General features: G+C 39.7%; 1 protein-coding gene across 4 annotated transcripts in view; it reads left to right on the top strand.

Annotated features, from left to right (window-relative positions):
* LOC149163281 (F-box/kelch-repeat protein At5g15710-like) overlaps positions 1–15,789 on the top strand; it is a 115,808-nt gene extending 100,019 nt beyond the window's left edge. The window contains exons 2-4 of one of the 4 annotated variants that reach the window (XR_016260608.1): positions 14,567–14,847; positions 14,963–15,170; positions 15,300–15,789. Coding sequence is in view for 1 of the 4 variants with exons in the window: in XM_089431669.1 (XP_089287795.1) it covers positions 15,300–15,308 (9 nt within the window). In the remaining 3 variants the exon portion in view is untranslated. Of the gene's footprint in view, positions 1–14,566; positions 15,171–15,296 lie in introns of all 4 variants that reach the window. The other 3 variants (XR_016260607.1, XR_016260609.1, XM_089431669.1) reach the window with 3 other exon arrangements.
* The last annotated feature ends 565 nt before the right edge of the window (positions 15,790–16,354 follow it).

The raw sequence follows: 16,354 nt of genomic DNA, 5'->3' as shown, positions 1-16,354 counted from the left end.
CACTGCAAACTGCTGCTGCTACTGCATCAACAACGAAAAAACATCCGAAATTACTAAACAAGTGTTTAGCATAGATGCATCTCATTGATGAAGATCTGACTACTACTAGTCCCACGCTAAGATTTGACCGCTATTAGTCCCACGCTGTCCCTCTGAAGCCACTGCGCTACTGCTGTTGCTACTGCGCTGTGCCTCCCTGCACTGTTGCAACTTTGCTCTACGTTGCTCAGACTTGGTGTTCTAGCCACTACATCTGTCGCTCCAACACTCCTCTGCACAATTTGACAATTTGTCCATCCTGCTACTACTGATCTCGGCTCCCGTAGCAAGGTTTTGATCCGAGAGGTGGGCTCCTCAAGGATCCTGCCCGTCTGTAGCTCTTTCGAACCACAACTTCAAATCAGCCCACCTCCCTCTTGGAGGTATCTCGGCTGTCATGGCAAACTCCTCCTCGATCTTTGCGGGTGCAACCTTCAGATCGTGCTTCTCATCTTTGTCCTTCTTCCTGAGAGGACATTGTGTTGTGTAGTGACCCATCTCACCACACTTGAAGCATTTTATCTTCGAGACATCCTTCTTTCGCCTCCGCTGCTGTTGCTGCACCTTCGATGCAAGGGCTGCATTCTCATCTTCCTCCTTGGGCTTCGACCCACTGCTGTTGCTTCAGTCAAGCTTGCACTTGACTAGATCTCTCCTCAGCTCTTCCTGCTTGAGAGCTGCCCACATACTATCCCAGTCTGGAAATGCTGCCTTGCCCAAGATGCTCTGGACAAAGACTTGCCACTCTTTTGAGACTGAGTTTAGGGCTAGTCTCACCATCTCGGTACCTTGAGGTGTAGACCCCACAACTGCTAATTATCATTGGTCTCCTGAAGCTTCGTGAGGAATAGATCTATGCCCTCCCCCTTCTGCATCTTTGCAGATCTTAGTTTCTGCTCTAAGTACATCTTCTGCTGCTCGGAAGATCCCTGATACAACATAGACAACATATCCCACATCTCCCTAGTAGTCCCTCTACTAGCGATGTGATAGACTATATGATCCTTCACTCCGTCGAGGATCATTCTCTTTGCCTTCACCATTTTCGCCTTGTACTTCTTTTCCGGATTTGGATCTGTAGGCTCAGCCACCACAATGTTGACATAGGTTGAATGACATTCTTTCCTTCCAGATGACGTAGTTGGATGCTGCATCCAACCTGTCGTGATCTCTTAGCCCATTGGTTGCCATCTCTGCCACGAAAATGTCGAACTACTCCTCTCTACTTCCTACTGCTGCTGCTCAACCAATAAGAAAACAGAGTTCTTGGCATGAAGTCTACTGAGGAAAAAATTCCCTCACTGTGCTTCCCTTCTCCCTTCTGACGTCTTTCTGCCCAACAGAATGGCCTGCAGAAAAACTACGTCCCACCAGCTCTTCCTCACGGTGAGACTCAGTGCTGCTCCTGTTGCCACGACAAGATTTCGATCTAGAAGCCCTTCTCTCTATCGACTCACGCAGAGAGAGACTGCCTCGAAATTCAGCCCTCTGGCTTGGACTACACAAACTCCTCTGGGGATTCAAACTGTTGCCTCTTGCAGCTATTTTGATCTCCTTTTTTACTCAGCGCTGGTTTCTCTGGCACTGTTCTTCTTATCTCACCTGCACTGTTCTGATACCATGTGAAATTTCCTTAAACTCGAGAATTCCTACTGCAACACTGAAGAAATTTCTTCTACTTGTTAGATTTACATGAACAAGTTATTTGCAGTTTCCTACGGCAAATATCGAAATACATACACTGCAACCTACACCATTTAAATAATATGTCAAAACAAGAAACTGAACAATAGAAAAAGATACACACAAATGACATAGTTATTTTTGGACAAATGTCCCTGGAAAAACCCAATGCGGGAAAACCAGTGCAATAGATTTGAGGGTTTTTATTATTAAGCTGAAGTATTTATAAATATAACTACTGGATGCCTTCCTGGCAATCCAGTTACAAAGAATATCACTCGGCAGAGAAATTAGTGAGATTACCTCACTCTACACTGCAAGTCTCGATTGATTCGACAGCTGAACTATGAGTTCCCCAGCTACTTTTGCGCTGCCCCTGCGTGGGCCCTGCGTCAGCTCAACTGGGAAACGATTTGCCCTCTGGAGCTGATTCTAGCCCTCCCAACTTAGAATATCCAGCCCCCCAGCGAATTTCAGACTTTTGCGTAGGAGGTTCCGCATTGCTCTGTGTGGGCCCTGTGTGAGCCCTTCCTGGCTCTGCATCACCCTCTCTGGCCTCTGCGCTGCCTCCTTTGTGTGTCTCTCTACCTCTCTGCTAAGTATCCTTGGCTCCGGAGAGGATCCTCCAGCGAAAACTCCCTCTACCCCTTTCTGCGTGATCACTACAAATCACTGAGCTGCCTCTAGCTTCAACAATTCGATCTAACTGATCAACCTTCTGTGTGTATTCCAAATGACCCTCAAGCTTCCTTAAATAATCTCTTCGTTGACATTCAACAGCCCAAATTAGAAGCTAATCAATGGCTAAGATCATTTATGCTTGATCCTCGTCTTCTTCTAGGAGTTACACCCACAATTAGATTAATACCCATTAATTATTTTATTTTCCTAAGTTTAGACTTAGGGTCCTATTAAAAATAATTAATGATTTTAATAAAACTGTTTCTGGGTGGAATTTCCCAACACGCTTTCTAGGTTCTTTGGAATACATGTGCCCAAGCCTCCCTGCAAAATTTGAGACTTAGAGCACATCCGATGCTACCAGAAATCAACACTGTATTCAATAGATCAGTCCCATCACCAACTTGAGTGCATCACGGGACAAGCTATTCACATGATCTAGTTGATGTTGTGTCCATTGGTACTAGGGTTTCCATAAACTAAATGAAGTTTTTGGCCTGTTTACTTGTGCTTCAGTCTTCCAATTTTAATACAGAACCGCCCCTATTCGTATTGCCTGGTGTTCACATATATATTACGTTATCAATCAAATCAAAATGTTTCCAATGGTGATTGGTTCACAAATCCAATCACAGGGAAAATTGTGGGAAGACTTGACGTTTGTTCCAGGCAAAGTCTGTCAATCGAAGCATACATATAACACTACAGGGTTGTAAGGGCCAAGAGACGCCGCCTTAGCATTACAGATTGTGTGGACACCTAATCTTTGGGATTAGATAAATCCATGTAAATATTGTAAATAATAAAATAAAGAGAAATGGAAGACGAAGAGACACTGGGAGATGAAACACAATTGTCTCCCTCTCCATGTATATATTCATGTTCCATCTTAATGCAAAGAAAAATGAATTTCGTGGAGTTACTCTTGGTCTAACATGGTATCAGAGCCAATCTTTATTTTTAGTTTTCTGCTCTTGTAACTCCTATCCATTGCTAGATTCCATGCTATGTTCTTTGTCTAGTGAATACTCTATTCCTATGCATCGACACTTGAAGCGTTGATTATCCTATGCTATATTCTGCATTGAATTATCTACGTTACTTTGTTTCTCTGCGTGAACCCACTCTCCACTCTCCTTGGAGACTTGTGGTTTGGTGTATACGCTTAAGTTGGTCGAATCGTTTCTCCATAGTTGACAAACCCTTTGCTTCTAAGTTTTCATTACTGCTCCAACCAAGGAACCATTTAGTGATACCTCCAGATAATGTTGTCAAAACCTATCCTTTATCGTGATACTCGCGGTTGTCCAAATATCCGATGAGATAAAAAAAAATTGCAAGACAAAGCCTCAAAATTAATTTTTGTTGAAAAACGATAAAGCAAAGGAGTTCAGGAGGGAGCGAGTTCGAATCTGGAGACAAACATTGCAACGTTTTCTGGAACAATGTTAAAAGGCCTTAGAATATTTGAAGGCTAACGATAATTCTAGAAAATATTTCTCGGAGAGGACTCTGAAGTCGGAGTCGAAGCCGAATCTGAAGCTGTTCAGTCAATGGATTCTAAAACGGTCGAGTTCTATGGTATGCGTTGAATATAATGGCTGCTTCTCATTAATTTTTATGTTGATAGACGGTGAGGTGAACTTTTGTCTTGGTATGCCCTTTATATATTGAATTTGAAAGCTCTTCAAAGTGTTTGGTTTTTTAAAGGCTGTGGTATATAATGGACATGGGATATAATGGTTAAAAAGAGAAATTCCATGTCATATGTAATGTGATGACTTGTGAATTCTTTGAGTTCATTTTTGTAATGGCCATATATTATATGGTATGAAAATAAATATAACCAAGTATTTGTTGGAGGACATATTTGAGGATATATTTGAGAGCCTGCATTTTTATTTGAAGACATAAGTATATGCAAATTAATTAGTTGTAGAGACATATCAATTTTGTTGCAAGTACTATAATTTTGGGCCTAAGTCAAATCATATGATGCATTCATTCATTCAGAAGACAACTCCTCAGTCTTCTAAAGGAGTTGTTTGCCTTGCACAAAAGGAGAAGAATCATGCACACGATTCTTCTAGAGGAAGAGGAAGGAGGAATTTTAGAGGCAGGGGGGCAATCAGTTCCAAGGAGAAAAGTATGATCTTCATTGCATATGATGCAATAGAGATGGACACGATGCTTCCATTTCTAAGTTGCCTAGGGACCGAATTGAGCAGGAAAGAAATGAAGGAAAAGGTAAAACCACTGACAAAGGGAAAGGTAAAGCACCTGAGTTCGCTCATTATGTTGTGGCACATTGCAACATTGGAGTAATTGAAGACTTATTCAATGCTTCACTTGCTCCATGGAAAGATGATTGGTTGTTTGGTTCAGGAGCAATTTGCCACATGAATTTCAGGAGAGATTTCTTTGAAGAATTCACTGATAATGTTGATGCAGCAGTATACTTTGCAGACAAGTCAAAACTCAAGCCATCAGGGCTTGGCACCATCAAGCTCATACTTCCTGGTCTTCCAGACTTTCTTCTACATGATGTTATATATCTCCTGGAGCTAAGGAGAAACTTGCCGTCTTTGGTCCACATTCGCCAACAAGGACACTCCATTTGTATCTTTGATGGCAAGGTCAAGGTCAAAAAAGCATCAGATCTCTCACTTGTCATGATGGGGATAGCAGAAGAAAGACTTCTGAAGTTGCAAGGAACCTTTGCTCGTGCACAAAACTTTTCATACAATTCTCATTATGTTGAAGGTACATTTCCATCAAGTCTTTTATGGCATACTAGATTTGGACACTTGAACTATGACAACCTTTGTTTGTTGAAGAAAAATGGTGTTACGGGTTTGCCTACAATTCCTAGGAAACTTAAGCAATGTGATGCTTATATCTTAGGAAAGCACAACAAACAGTCTTTTCACGATTCTCATTCCAAAGCACATAGAAACCTTGAACTCATTCATTCTGATTTATGTGGCCCAATGCTTGTTCCTTCTGCAAATGGTAATAAATATATGATGACACATATTGATGACTACACCAAAATGTGTTGGGTTTATTTATTGAACAAATCTGAAGCTTTTGAAACATTCAAGAACTTTCATGCATGGATTGAAAATGATGCACAATCTCATATTGGATCTATTCATATTGATAATGGAAAATAATATACATCAAATGAATTTGAAAACTATCTTCGTCAACATGAGATCAAACATCAAACAACCGTGCCTTATAATTCCCAACAGAACGGAGTAGCGGAAAGAATGAACAAGACAATCTTAAATACAGTACGTTCGTTGATGTTTTTCAAGAATGTTAAGTTGATGTTTTGGGTTGATGCGGTTCTATGTGTTGTGTATATAAAGAATAGATGTCCATCCAATGCTATCAATAACAAGGCTCCCTATGAGTTGTGGTATGGCCACATTCCTTCGGTGAGACATCTCAGTGTTTTTGGTTCCACTTGTTATGCCTTGATACCTAAGGAACAAAGAAACAAACTTGGTGCAAGGAGTCGCAAATGTATCTTCTTGGGGTACTCAAATACCTCCAAAGCATACCGTCTCTATGATGAAGTGAATAAAAAGTTTATAATATCTAGAGATGTGATCTTTCTTGAATCTTCCAAGATTGACAATGTTGTTGAGCGACAACTTGATCGCTTGGATAGATTCAAACATGCAAAGTCTTTTCAAGAATTTGATAATGAGATTCCACATCTTGAAGGGGGGATTCCTATACTGGATCAATCTGTGGAATCTTCTTCTGAAGCACTCTCTCCCCCGCATGAAGCTCCAACCACTGATGACACTTTGAGTGATGTGATTGACAGAATTAGGAGACTAAATATGGTTCAGCGCCATTTTAGTCAAGTGGGTGACCTGGGCCATCTCAGAAAGGTCCTCCAAAATCCATCTTAGAAAGGTCCTCCAAAATTGCTGACAAAGACACTTGAAAGTGTTCGTCCTGATGAGGTTGGAAAGACAGGAACAAGAAGGTCAACCAGACAGAATGGAGGTGATATAGACAATTTTGATTCACTTGTTGATATGGATGTTTCTTATGATTGTGAATTGAATTTGTCTACAGATTTCAAAGCAACTTCCTTCAAAGAAGTTGCTTCCCATGATGAATGGAAAGAAGCGATGCTTCATAGGGGAAGGTGAACCACTCACCTTGTGCTCAAATAATGTCCTTCATAGGGGAAGGTGAACCACTCACTTGTGCTCATATAGCTCCAAGAAGTACCCCAGTCCCCCCCAGGAGCTCTCAAAGCTCAATGTCCAACTCAAACGGGACCCTCATGAGAGGGTCTTTCCACGACTCCAAGTCTCTCTCGGAAGGCTAAGAACTTGGCCTTTCACAAGGGCTTCGTGAGGATGTCAGCAACCTGTTCATCAATCTTGATGTGATGGAGCCTTATTGCTCCTTGTTGTACCATATGCTGGATAAAGTGGTACCTAATATAAATATGCTTAGATTGGTCGTGGAACACGAGATTCTATGAAAGGTGAATACCACTTTGGTTATCGCAATAAATGACGATGGTATCCAACACATGCTCAAATAGCTCACTGAAGAGCTTCCTCAACCAAATAGCTTCACAACAGGCCATACACTGCAATATATTTGGCCTCGATTGTGCTTAGAGGAACATTCCAAGCAAATTCCAAAGAGAAGAAACATCCTTATGTGCTTTTTCTATCTATCACACTGCCAGGCCAACCAACATCAAAATTTCTGTGTAGTCTCAGATTCCCAATAGTGTACCTCTGACCATGATTTATAGTATCACAAAGATATCTCAGGAGATTTTTAGCAGCAACCCAATGTATATGATGAGGCTTAACCATAAATTGACTCAAAGTATTTACAACGAAGCATATGTCTGGTTGGGAGTTTCCCAAGAATATCAGGGCCCCTACAAGTTGTCTATATTTAGAAGGCTTTGCCAATTCGGGACCAACAACACTTCCACATAGCTTCTTAAAATTTAGTTCCATCGGAGTAGACACAGATTTTCATTCCACCATACCACATCTTTCTAATAGCTTCACAATGTATTTCCCTTGAGAAAGGAAAATCTCACTTGGCTTTTGCAAGACCTCCAAGTCTAGGAAGTAATGTATTAATCCTAGGTCCTTCATCTCCAATTCAGAAGTCAACTCTCTCTTGCATTGATAGATCAGAGAGTCTGCACCAGTTAGAAATAGATCGTCGACATAGAAGACCAAAATAAGTGGCATGTCCTTTTCAACCTTGAAGTATAAGTTTGGCATAGCTCCTTTTAAATCCCAGCTTCATAAGATAGCTATCTATCCTCTCATACCAAGCCCAAGGGGCTTGCTTTAACCCACAAAGGGATTTCTTCAATCTGCATGCATGTGTCCTTCTATCTTGTACTTCAAACCCCCGAGGCTGTCCAAGTAGAATTCCTTCTTAAGTGAGCCATGTAATAAAACAATCTTGATGTCCATTTGATGTAGGCTCCACCCTTGATTGGTAGATAGAGCAATTATAGATTGGATAGTGGTGTATTGAGCAACTGGTGCAAATATTTCATCATAGTCAGCTCCTTCCTTTTGAGAGAAACCACGAGCCACGAATCTTGCCTTATATTTTTCAACACTTCCATCAGCTCCATGTTTAATTTTGTAGATCCATTTTGAAGTGACCACGAACTTGTCCTTGGGTCTAGGCACCACTTCCCAGACATCATTCTTCATGATTGACTCATACTCCTCAGCCATCGCATCTTTCCATACCTGGTGCTTTACAACTTCTTCGAAAGTGCAAGGTTCAGTTTGAATGATAGTACTCATGGCAACCAAGTATCCTTGATATTTGTTAGGCTTCTTACTTTCTTGAAATGTTCCTCTAGGGGAAGAGTGCTTTCTGCTTCTTTAAGAGTATCCTACGGCCATAGTGGTCTTTTCTTTGAGGTAGAGGGATCACAAGGAGGTGGATCAAGAGGATCCATCGGGCCATCAACATCGGGCATAGGCTCATCCATCAGAGGTTCTTCTTGTTTTTCAACAACATCATCATCCTTCCTTGAGATGGGGAGATCTCTGGCTTTCCCGAGGGTAGTGTCTTCATCAAAAGTAACATCTCTACTTACTTCTACCTCTCTTTGACCAGGTACATAAATTCTATATGCCTTTGAATTTTCATTGTATCCAATGAATACACCTTTCTTCCCAAAAGCTTCCAACTTGTTCCTTTTCTCTTTAGGCACATGAAAATACACAGGACAACCAAAGATTCTAAAATGAGAAACATTAGGTTTCTCACCAGTGAAGACTTTTTCAGGTGTCTTAAAGTCCAAAGCATGACGAGGGCTTCTATTTTGAACATATAGAACAATGTTACCAACTTCTCCCCACAAGAATTTTGGTAGACCTTGATCATAGAGCATGGCACAAGTGGCTTCCATAATAGTTTGATTATTTCTTTCAGCAAAGCCATTTTGCTCTCAAGTATACAGAATGCTTGTCTCCCTCTTAATGCCCGCCTCTCAAGACGTTTTGAAGATGTATGGTTTGACCATAGTTCAAGTGAAGAGTAACAATTCCTATCCCTTTTACGGGGTAGGTGGCATTATCTCCAAGAATAATTTTTAGATTAGTTTTCCTCTCAACTAAATTTGAGAGGGCCTCCTTATATCCAGTGAAATGCCTTGAGGCTCCACTATCAATTAACCAATGATCCAAAGTATCTGGAGGAGAGGCAGTAGATAGAGCAGAAATAAGATAAAACTCATCTTGTTTTTCTACAACATTATTTTCATCATACCTGGCATTTCTTGTCCTCTTGGGAGGTCGATTATTTCCTTCTCAGGCAGTGGGAGCATTCCTTTTTCCTTTATTGTTATACTTGTTGTTTCTTTGATTGTTATTGCTTTTGTAATTGTTGTTGTTGTTGTTGTCATCCCTTGGAGGATTTTTCTTGTGAGGACACTCTCTAGCATAGTGGCCGAACTTGTTGCAATTGTAGCATCTTCCTTTGCCTTTTCCTTTGAATCCCTTCTTAGATCCTTGACCTTGTCTCCTTGAATTAGATGGACCAGCATCATTTCTCCTTTTAGCATGTGCAGAGAAAGCAGTAGGTTCATTTCCATTGTAGGACTTATCTCTCTCCATCATCCTTGTTTCCTCTTGAGTGCATCTAGCCAATAGCTCATCAAAACCAGGTATCTTGTCATTATTGAGAATGGTGGTGACAAATGTATCCCATGGTCTTGAAAGACCTCCAAGTGCAATGAGAGTGAGTTCCCCGTTAGCAATAACTTCTCCAATAGATAGCAGGTCATTCTTGATTTGATTTATTCTTATAAAATAGGATTGGATAGACTCTCCTCTATCCATCTTGATATCCTTCAACTTGTTCTTGAGAAAAAGGATTTGAGTTGCATTGTTCACTTTGAACATCCCAACCAACTTATCATACATTTCCTTAGAAGTTCCCAAATCAGAAATATAGTGAACCAAATGCTTTTGAATGGAGTCAATTAAAATTTTCTTAGCTTTGACCTCACCTTTTCTATACTTTGTTCTAGCAGCAGGTGCATTTGAAGGAGGCTCCATCACTTTCCCTTGTACATAGTCCAATACTTCATGCTCCTCCAAGGTCAAATCAAGAGTCATCTTCTAGGCATGATAATTTGACTTGCCATTGAGCTTATCTTCAGTCTTGAAATATGAAGTAGCAACCATTGAGACTTAGTCCTTGTCAACAAATATCTTGGTTATTGCTTTTTCTCTTGCTTGGGATTTCCCTCACCTTAGCTCTGATACCATGTTAAGTTTAGATAACAATGGCATGTTTTATGCTTGCAATGATTACTCCAATGTACTTTTTATTAGCCCAATGACAATTCCACTTTAATTTTCAACGGAAATCACATAAACCATTAATTCACATTGACAGTAATTGTAGATAGAACATAAACAATAAATGCAGAAGACAAGTCAAGACAAGAGAACACCAATATTTGGCTAAAGCCATGGGAAAACCCCCAGAGGGGGAAAACCCTTAATCAATCCTTCTTATTATCAAATATCAAATGTTCAGCAAAGAGAGAATGTCTAATAGAGTACAATGATGAAATTCAAAGTCAATGTGACTTGACTTTTGCAAAATATCCAAACCAATGTCCAACTGATGAGGTCAAATTTGATCAACTTGATGAAGGTCTGCAATTTTTAAAAGTCAACAACAGAACTTGCCCTAACCAGACAATAGTCAATGGTCGATGCAGCAGTCAAACACTCTTCTTGAGCTCAGTCAAAGTCAAAGATAATTGACCTTCCTTGGTGGTCAAATAGTAACAAAAGCAATGAACAAAATGGTGGTCAAACCTAGTCAAATGATGAAGTTACCTTGCGGTCAAAACAGTCCTCCAAGCCTACGGTCAAACCCAGTGAAACAACACCCTCTTCCTCGATTTCTGTGCTAAACAATGCAGCCTGCTAGGACAGATCCTTTCCTGGTCAAAGTGCAGTCAAAGGTCACTCAAAATCCAAAAGTCAATGCTATTCAAAGTCTCCTTAGAACAGATAGTCAATGCAAGTCAAATCAGCTCTAAGAAACTCACACGTGTGGAATGTTAATTTCTGGTAGCATTAGATGTGCTCTTAGCCTCAAAATTTGTAGGGAGGCTAGGACACATGCATTCCACAATACCCAGAAATCATTTTGGGAAATTCCACCCGGAGGTAGTTTTATTAAAATAATTAATTATTTTTAATGGGTGCCTAAGTCTAAACTTAGGAAATTAAAATAATTAAAGGGTATTTATCAAATTGTGGGTGAAACTTCTAGAAGAAGATGAGGATCAAGCCAAAATGATATGAACCATTGATTAGAATCTAATCTAGGCCATTGTTTCTCAACTGGAAGATTATAAGAGGAGGCTTGATGGGCATTTGGAAATCACATCAGTGAGAGATCAAGAGATCGAATTTCTCAGAGAGGGAAAGGTAGCAGTTGCTAGAGAATCGATTGAGGAGATTTCTTGCAGTGAGGGGTAGGGATAGTTCTGGTTAGAGAATTTCCTGATCTAGGAATACATTGCAGAGGAAGCATAGAGAGATCTGGAAGAGGCTACGCTAGGCATTGTAGGCTGACGCAAAAGCAGTGCAGAGCCTGAGAGGAGATTCGTATTTTGTTGCCAGGGTGTGAGATCGAGAGGGTAGCAGTCGAAGTTCCAAAAGCAATACGATCAACAGAAGGAGTGACGCAGTCCCCAGAAGCTGTGACGCAGGGCCTACGTAGTGACTACGCAGAGACAGCAAGGGACTAGCCATTTTGTGGCTGGATCAGTTAAGATCACCAGTGATAGTGTGAGGTATATCTCACTCATCTCTTTGTCAGCGAGATTCTCTATATTGATTGGATAGCCAAAAAGGCATCCAAAGATTGTATTCAGAAAACTACTGCTTAATAATACAAACCCTCAGCTGTTGCACCGGTTTTCCCACACTGGGTTTTTTTGGGGACATTTGTCCAAAAATAACGGTGTCATGTGTTGTGTATTTCTTTCTTGCTCAGTTTATTGTTTCTACATATAATTTTAATTGGTGAAGGCTGCAGCGTATTAGTTTCGATATTTGTTGTAGGAAGTAGTAAATAATTTGTTTAGTATTTATCAAATAGAAGGAACTTAATCAGTTGATGCAGTAGAAATTTGGGCTTCCAAATTTTCACATGGAAGAATAAATGCCTCAGATGTACGAACCAATCAAATGAGGAGAGAGAATAATGTGTGTGAGATGTGCCAAATGAGTTTGAGGGTCTCCTTTATTTATATGCGCTGGAGGGGGATCAATTTGTCTAATTTGACCCCAAGCCGACCTTGACCAAATGTGCACCTGTGGGCTTGACATCAAAAACATATTTCTCCTTGTCCAAATTCAGTGCTTCCAGGGTCGATTTTGGTCCTCTCAAAAAGAAGAATTTTGTCCAATAATCATCTTAGGCCAATGAGCTGCCCAAAGTGGAATTTGGCCCTAGTTGCACATTTTAACACTATTTCTTAGGACGTAAGCTTCCTCAAATCTGTGCACAATCAATCTCCTTAAATCGTTGCACACTTGTGATCTCCTATTTCTTAGGACACAAGCTCTTTGTGCTCTCCACAATCAAGGATGATCTCACAAACTATTGACTGTCTTGTCTCACAAACCTTGTGTACAAAACTTATGATTTCATGTGCCTTTGTCCTCCTCTTTATAGATCCAACTTGAGCATGCATGATACCTAGCTCAATTTAGAAACTTGAGTTCTGATTGACTAGTTAATTGAGAGTCCAATTTATTCTCTCTCCAATCAACACTTGGAGTATTAACTCGTTCTTCCTTCAATCAAGACTGAAGACTAACTCCCTCTAACTAAACTTGTAACTGCCACCTTGTTATGTAGTCAAACTAATGAAGACTCCACTTAACTGAACCTCCAACACTAAGCGTGCCATCTTGATTATTATTCCAGTAAACTGGAAATGAACACGTCCTAACTGAAATCTAATTCATGAGCTCACACTCATAATGAGAGAAAGACAATTCGAGATCTTCATTGGCTAAGGCACAAGGCAAAAGCCCTTTACTCACTACATTTTCAACAGACTCCAGGTTATTGCTGTTTATGTAATTCCTCAGTTGGGCCATTGTCTACTTGATTTGTTGGGTAGAAATCAAGTAGCCCAAGTAGGTTCTGGGTCATTATTAATGATGAATTGATTTGTTGGGTAGAAATCTGTTTGTGTCATATGTGATTAAGATTGGTTGTGTAATTGTGCTTCCATTGAATTTGTTAGGAACCTAGTTGTGTGTTTATTTAGTAAGTTTTTGCTAGGAATTAAATACTAGGTGCTAGGTTCAAGGAAATCTAACAATTTTATCCTTACACAGTTTGCCACATTCTGGAATTCACAACATACCCTTGAGCCAATTTCTTTGGAAGAAAAGAAAATAAATTTGACATTTTATCCTTATACACTTGGCCTTGTACACTTCCCATGACAATTTATCCTTGTACACTTCGCCACATATTGGAATTCATAACATACCCTTAAGCCAATTACTTTGGAGGAGAGGAAAATAAATTTGGCATTTTATCCTTATACACTTGGCCATGTTTTGAATTCATAATATATCCTTATCCTTGTACACTTGACCCGTACTGGAATTCATAACATACCCTTGAACCAATTACTTTGGGGGAAGGTATGGAATTTGTCCTTATACACTTGGCATCCCAGCCAATTACATAGGAGGAAGGAAACATTACCACCTCCCATGACATTTTATCCTTGTACACTTGACCATGTATTTGAATTCATGGTATACCCATATCTTTATACACTTGGACCATGTATTGGAATTCATGGTATACCATTATCTTTATACACTTCCTTATACACTTGGCCATATATTGAATTCATAATATACCGTTATCCATGTACACTTGGCCCGTATTGGAATTCATGACATACCTTTAAACCAATTACTTTGGAGGAAGGTATTGAATTTATCCTTATACAGTTGGCAGCCCAGCCAATTACTTTGGAGGAAGGAAACATTGCCACCTCCCATGACATTTTATCCTTGTACACTTGGACCATGTATTGGAATTCATCCATATACACTTGACTATGTATCGGAATTCATGGTATACCCTTATTTTTATCCTTACAAACTTGGTCAATGGTCATGTATTGGAAATTGGAATTTATGGCCAGGGAAGAGGAGTCATACTTGGCCTGGAATTCATGGTATACCCTTATCTTTATCTTTATAAACTTGGTCATGTATTGGAATTTATTTCCAGGGAAGAGGAGTCTGGAATTCATGGTATACGCTTAGCTTTATCTTTATACACTTGGCCATGTATTGGAATTTATAACATACCTTTATTCATATGGCCAGAGAAGAGGAGTTAAAGGAAATAAGGAAACATTTGCTGTGTTATAACTACATATTGAGCACACATCTATTGAAAAGTGTGCTCGGATGAGATTTCATGAATGTGGGTTTGTCGATGCAATGTTTTCCTTATGACTCGTCCATCAAAGACTGGTATTATTCCTCTTCCTTGCTTTGGTGTCACTAATCTCAGTGCATATCTGAGGCCCTTGTTCTCTGTCTTACAGGGGGTTTTTTGGGAAAGTTGTTTACCTGGGCCTGTTTGGGAAGGCTATTTTGCATTTTGCTAAGGAGTTGGCAAGATCATGGGGAGCGCCTACAGAAATCATGGCAATCCACAACAGATTTGATGTCTGGACACTGTGTAATGTGTGATCTCACAGAGGTTAGAAGAGGAATTTGTGGGTGTGGATGCCAATTTTTTCGAGGCATAGTGTGATCTTTCTAATTCCACCGGATGCTTGATGAGGTGGCAGGAAGAATGGAGAATGGGAATGCAATTTTTCAGGTACGGGACTACTAAGCAATGGTGGTAGAGGTTTAGTTGTCAATGCTTAGAACAATAAAAAAATCTCATCTCCATGTCATGTATAGTCATCAAAAGAGATATGAAGCTTTTGCAGACAATGCGGACTCCCTATACTCATTTACTTCCAGGATGGATCATCTCCAGCTCCCTTTGTTCCTCTTCGATCTTGTTAGTTCGTGGTAAAGGAAGAAGCCTCGATGCACAGATGTACTTCTGTTGTTAACAGAAACACTGTCAATGCTGAAGATGTAGTCTTAGTGGACAAGAACATGCAGCTAGTAAACTGCACTCTAGAGAACCAGGTTAGAATCAAGGAAGCCCTTCAATGGCATGGTTTCAAAACTTTTTTGTTTTAGTTTGCATGTTTTGCTAGGGAGTTCTGATTCAGTATGTAAATCTTTAATATATATGTTCATTTTGATATGAAGCAGCCAGGGTGAAAAAGGAGGAGACTGTGCAGCAAGGAATAATATTTCCATCAGTTCACTTCGATATGAAGCAGCCGGGGTTAAAGAGGAAACTGTGCTGCAAGGTCAAGGCCCAGATGCTGACAGGGAGTTGGGATCAACTGAATAAGATAACCAACTCTTAAATTAGTATCAATCAAGAAGTCTTTAGCAGGTGTGGTTTTATGTAATAATTGGCATTTGTAATGTTTTGTCAAATACTATCACTGTTGTCTCAATTTATTAAATAGTGTACAAATCAGGTCCATAGGTATAACTCTAGGATAGCATGTTTAACATAGCCATCGAGCAACAAATTTGAATATTTGGGACATTTTGAAGCATCAGTGACAAATTTGTTCATTTTACTTTGTATTAATTTGTTGTACAGTTAGATCACAGCCATTGAGCAACAATTTTGAATACTTGGGACATTTTGAAGAATCAGTGACAAATTTGTTTATTTTACTTTGTATTAACCTGTAGAGCTAGATCACAGCCAAATTTTAATACAAGTTATACGCTTTTTGTTTTTAAAAGAAAAGAGAACAAGCTTCATTTGTTTTCTAAAAAGACTTTACTTGCTTATATAGGAAGGTTTTCTTTATAAAACTAATCAAATAAGGACCAATCTTAGTTTTTGAAAGGAAAAGAAAATTCCCTGTTAGTAGCATTACACAATCTGAAAAGTCCGTGGCTGTGGTTAGTTTATCTTATTAGTCAATCTTCACGCGGTTCTTTATAAACACAACTCTTGTATCATCGTTCCATTCCATTGCCCATTGTTTGAGATACTTCATAAGATTCAGATCATTTTTTTTTTTTAAATAAACACATCAAGAAACTATTTTCCAGAGGAAACTCTTTAAATATCCTTTTGCATTTTGCAAAACGCTGTTGTCTCGTATAACAGCCAAAGGCAGTAAGTGCAGTTGTTTTTTTTCGAAATACTTTACGTTTTACGGAGATTATGGAAGGAAATCTAAGTTACCGGAAATGGCTACCCTAACCCCCGAAACGGCGTTTTCCCGTTTCAGATA

The sequence above is a fragment of the Pinus tabuliformis genome, chromosome 5_1 (genome assembly GCF_031772625.1).
Source record: "Pinus tabuliformis cultivar Carrire ecotype Pingquan chromosome 5_1, CPIR1, whole genome shotgun sequence".
NCBI lineage: Eukaryota > Viridiplantae > Streptophyta > Pinopsida > Pinales > Pinaceae > Pinus > Pinus tabuliformis.
The sequence above is the reverse complement of the archived record's forward strand: the minus strand, read 5'-3'. Positions and strand labels throughout refer to the sequence as shown.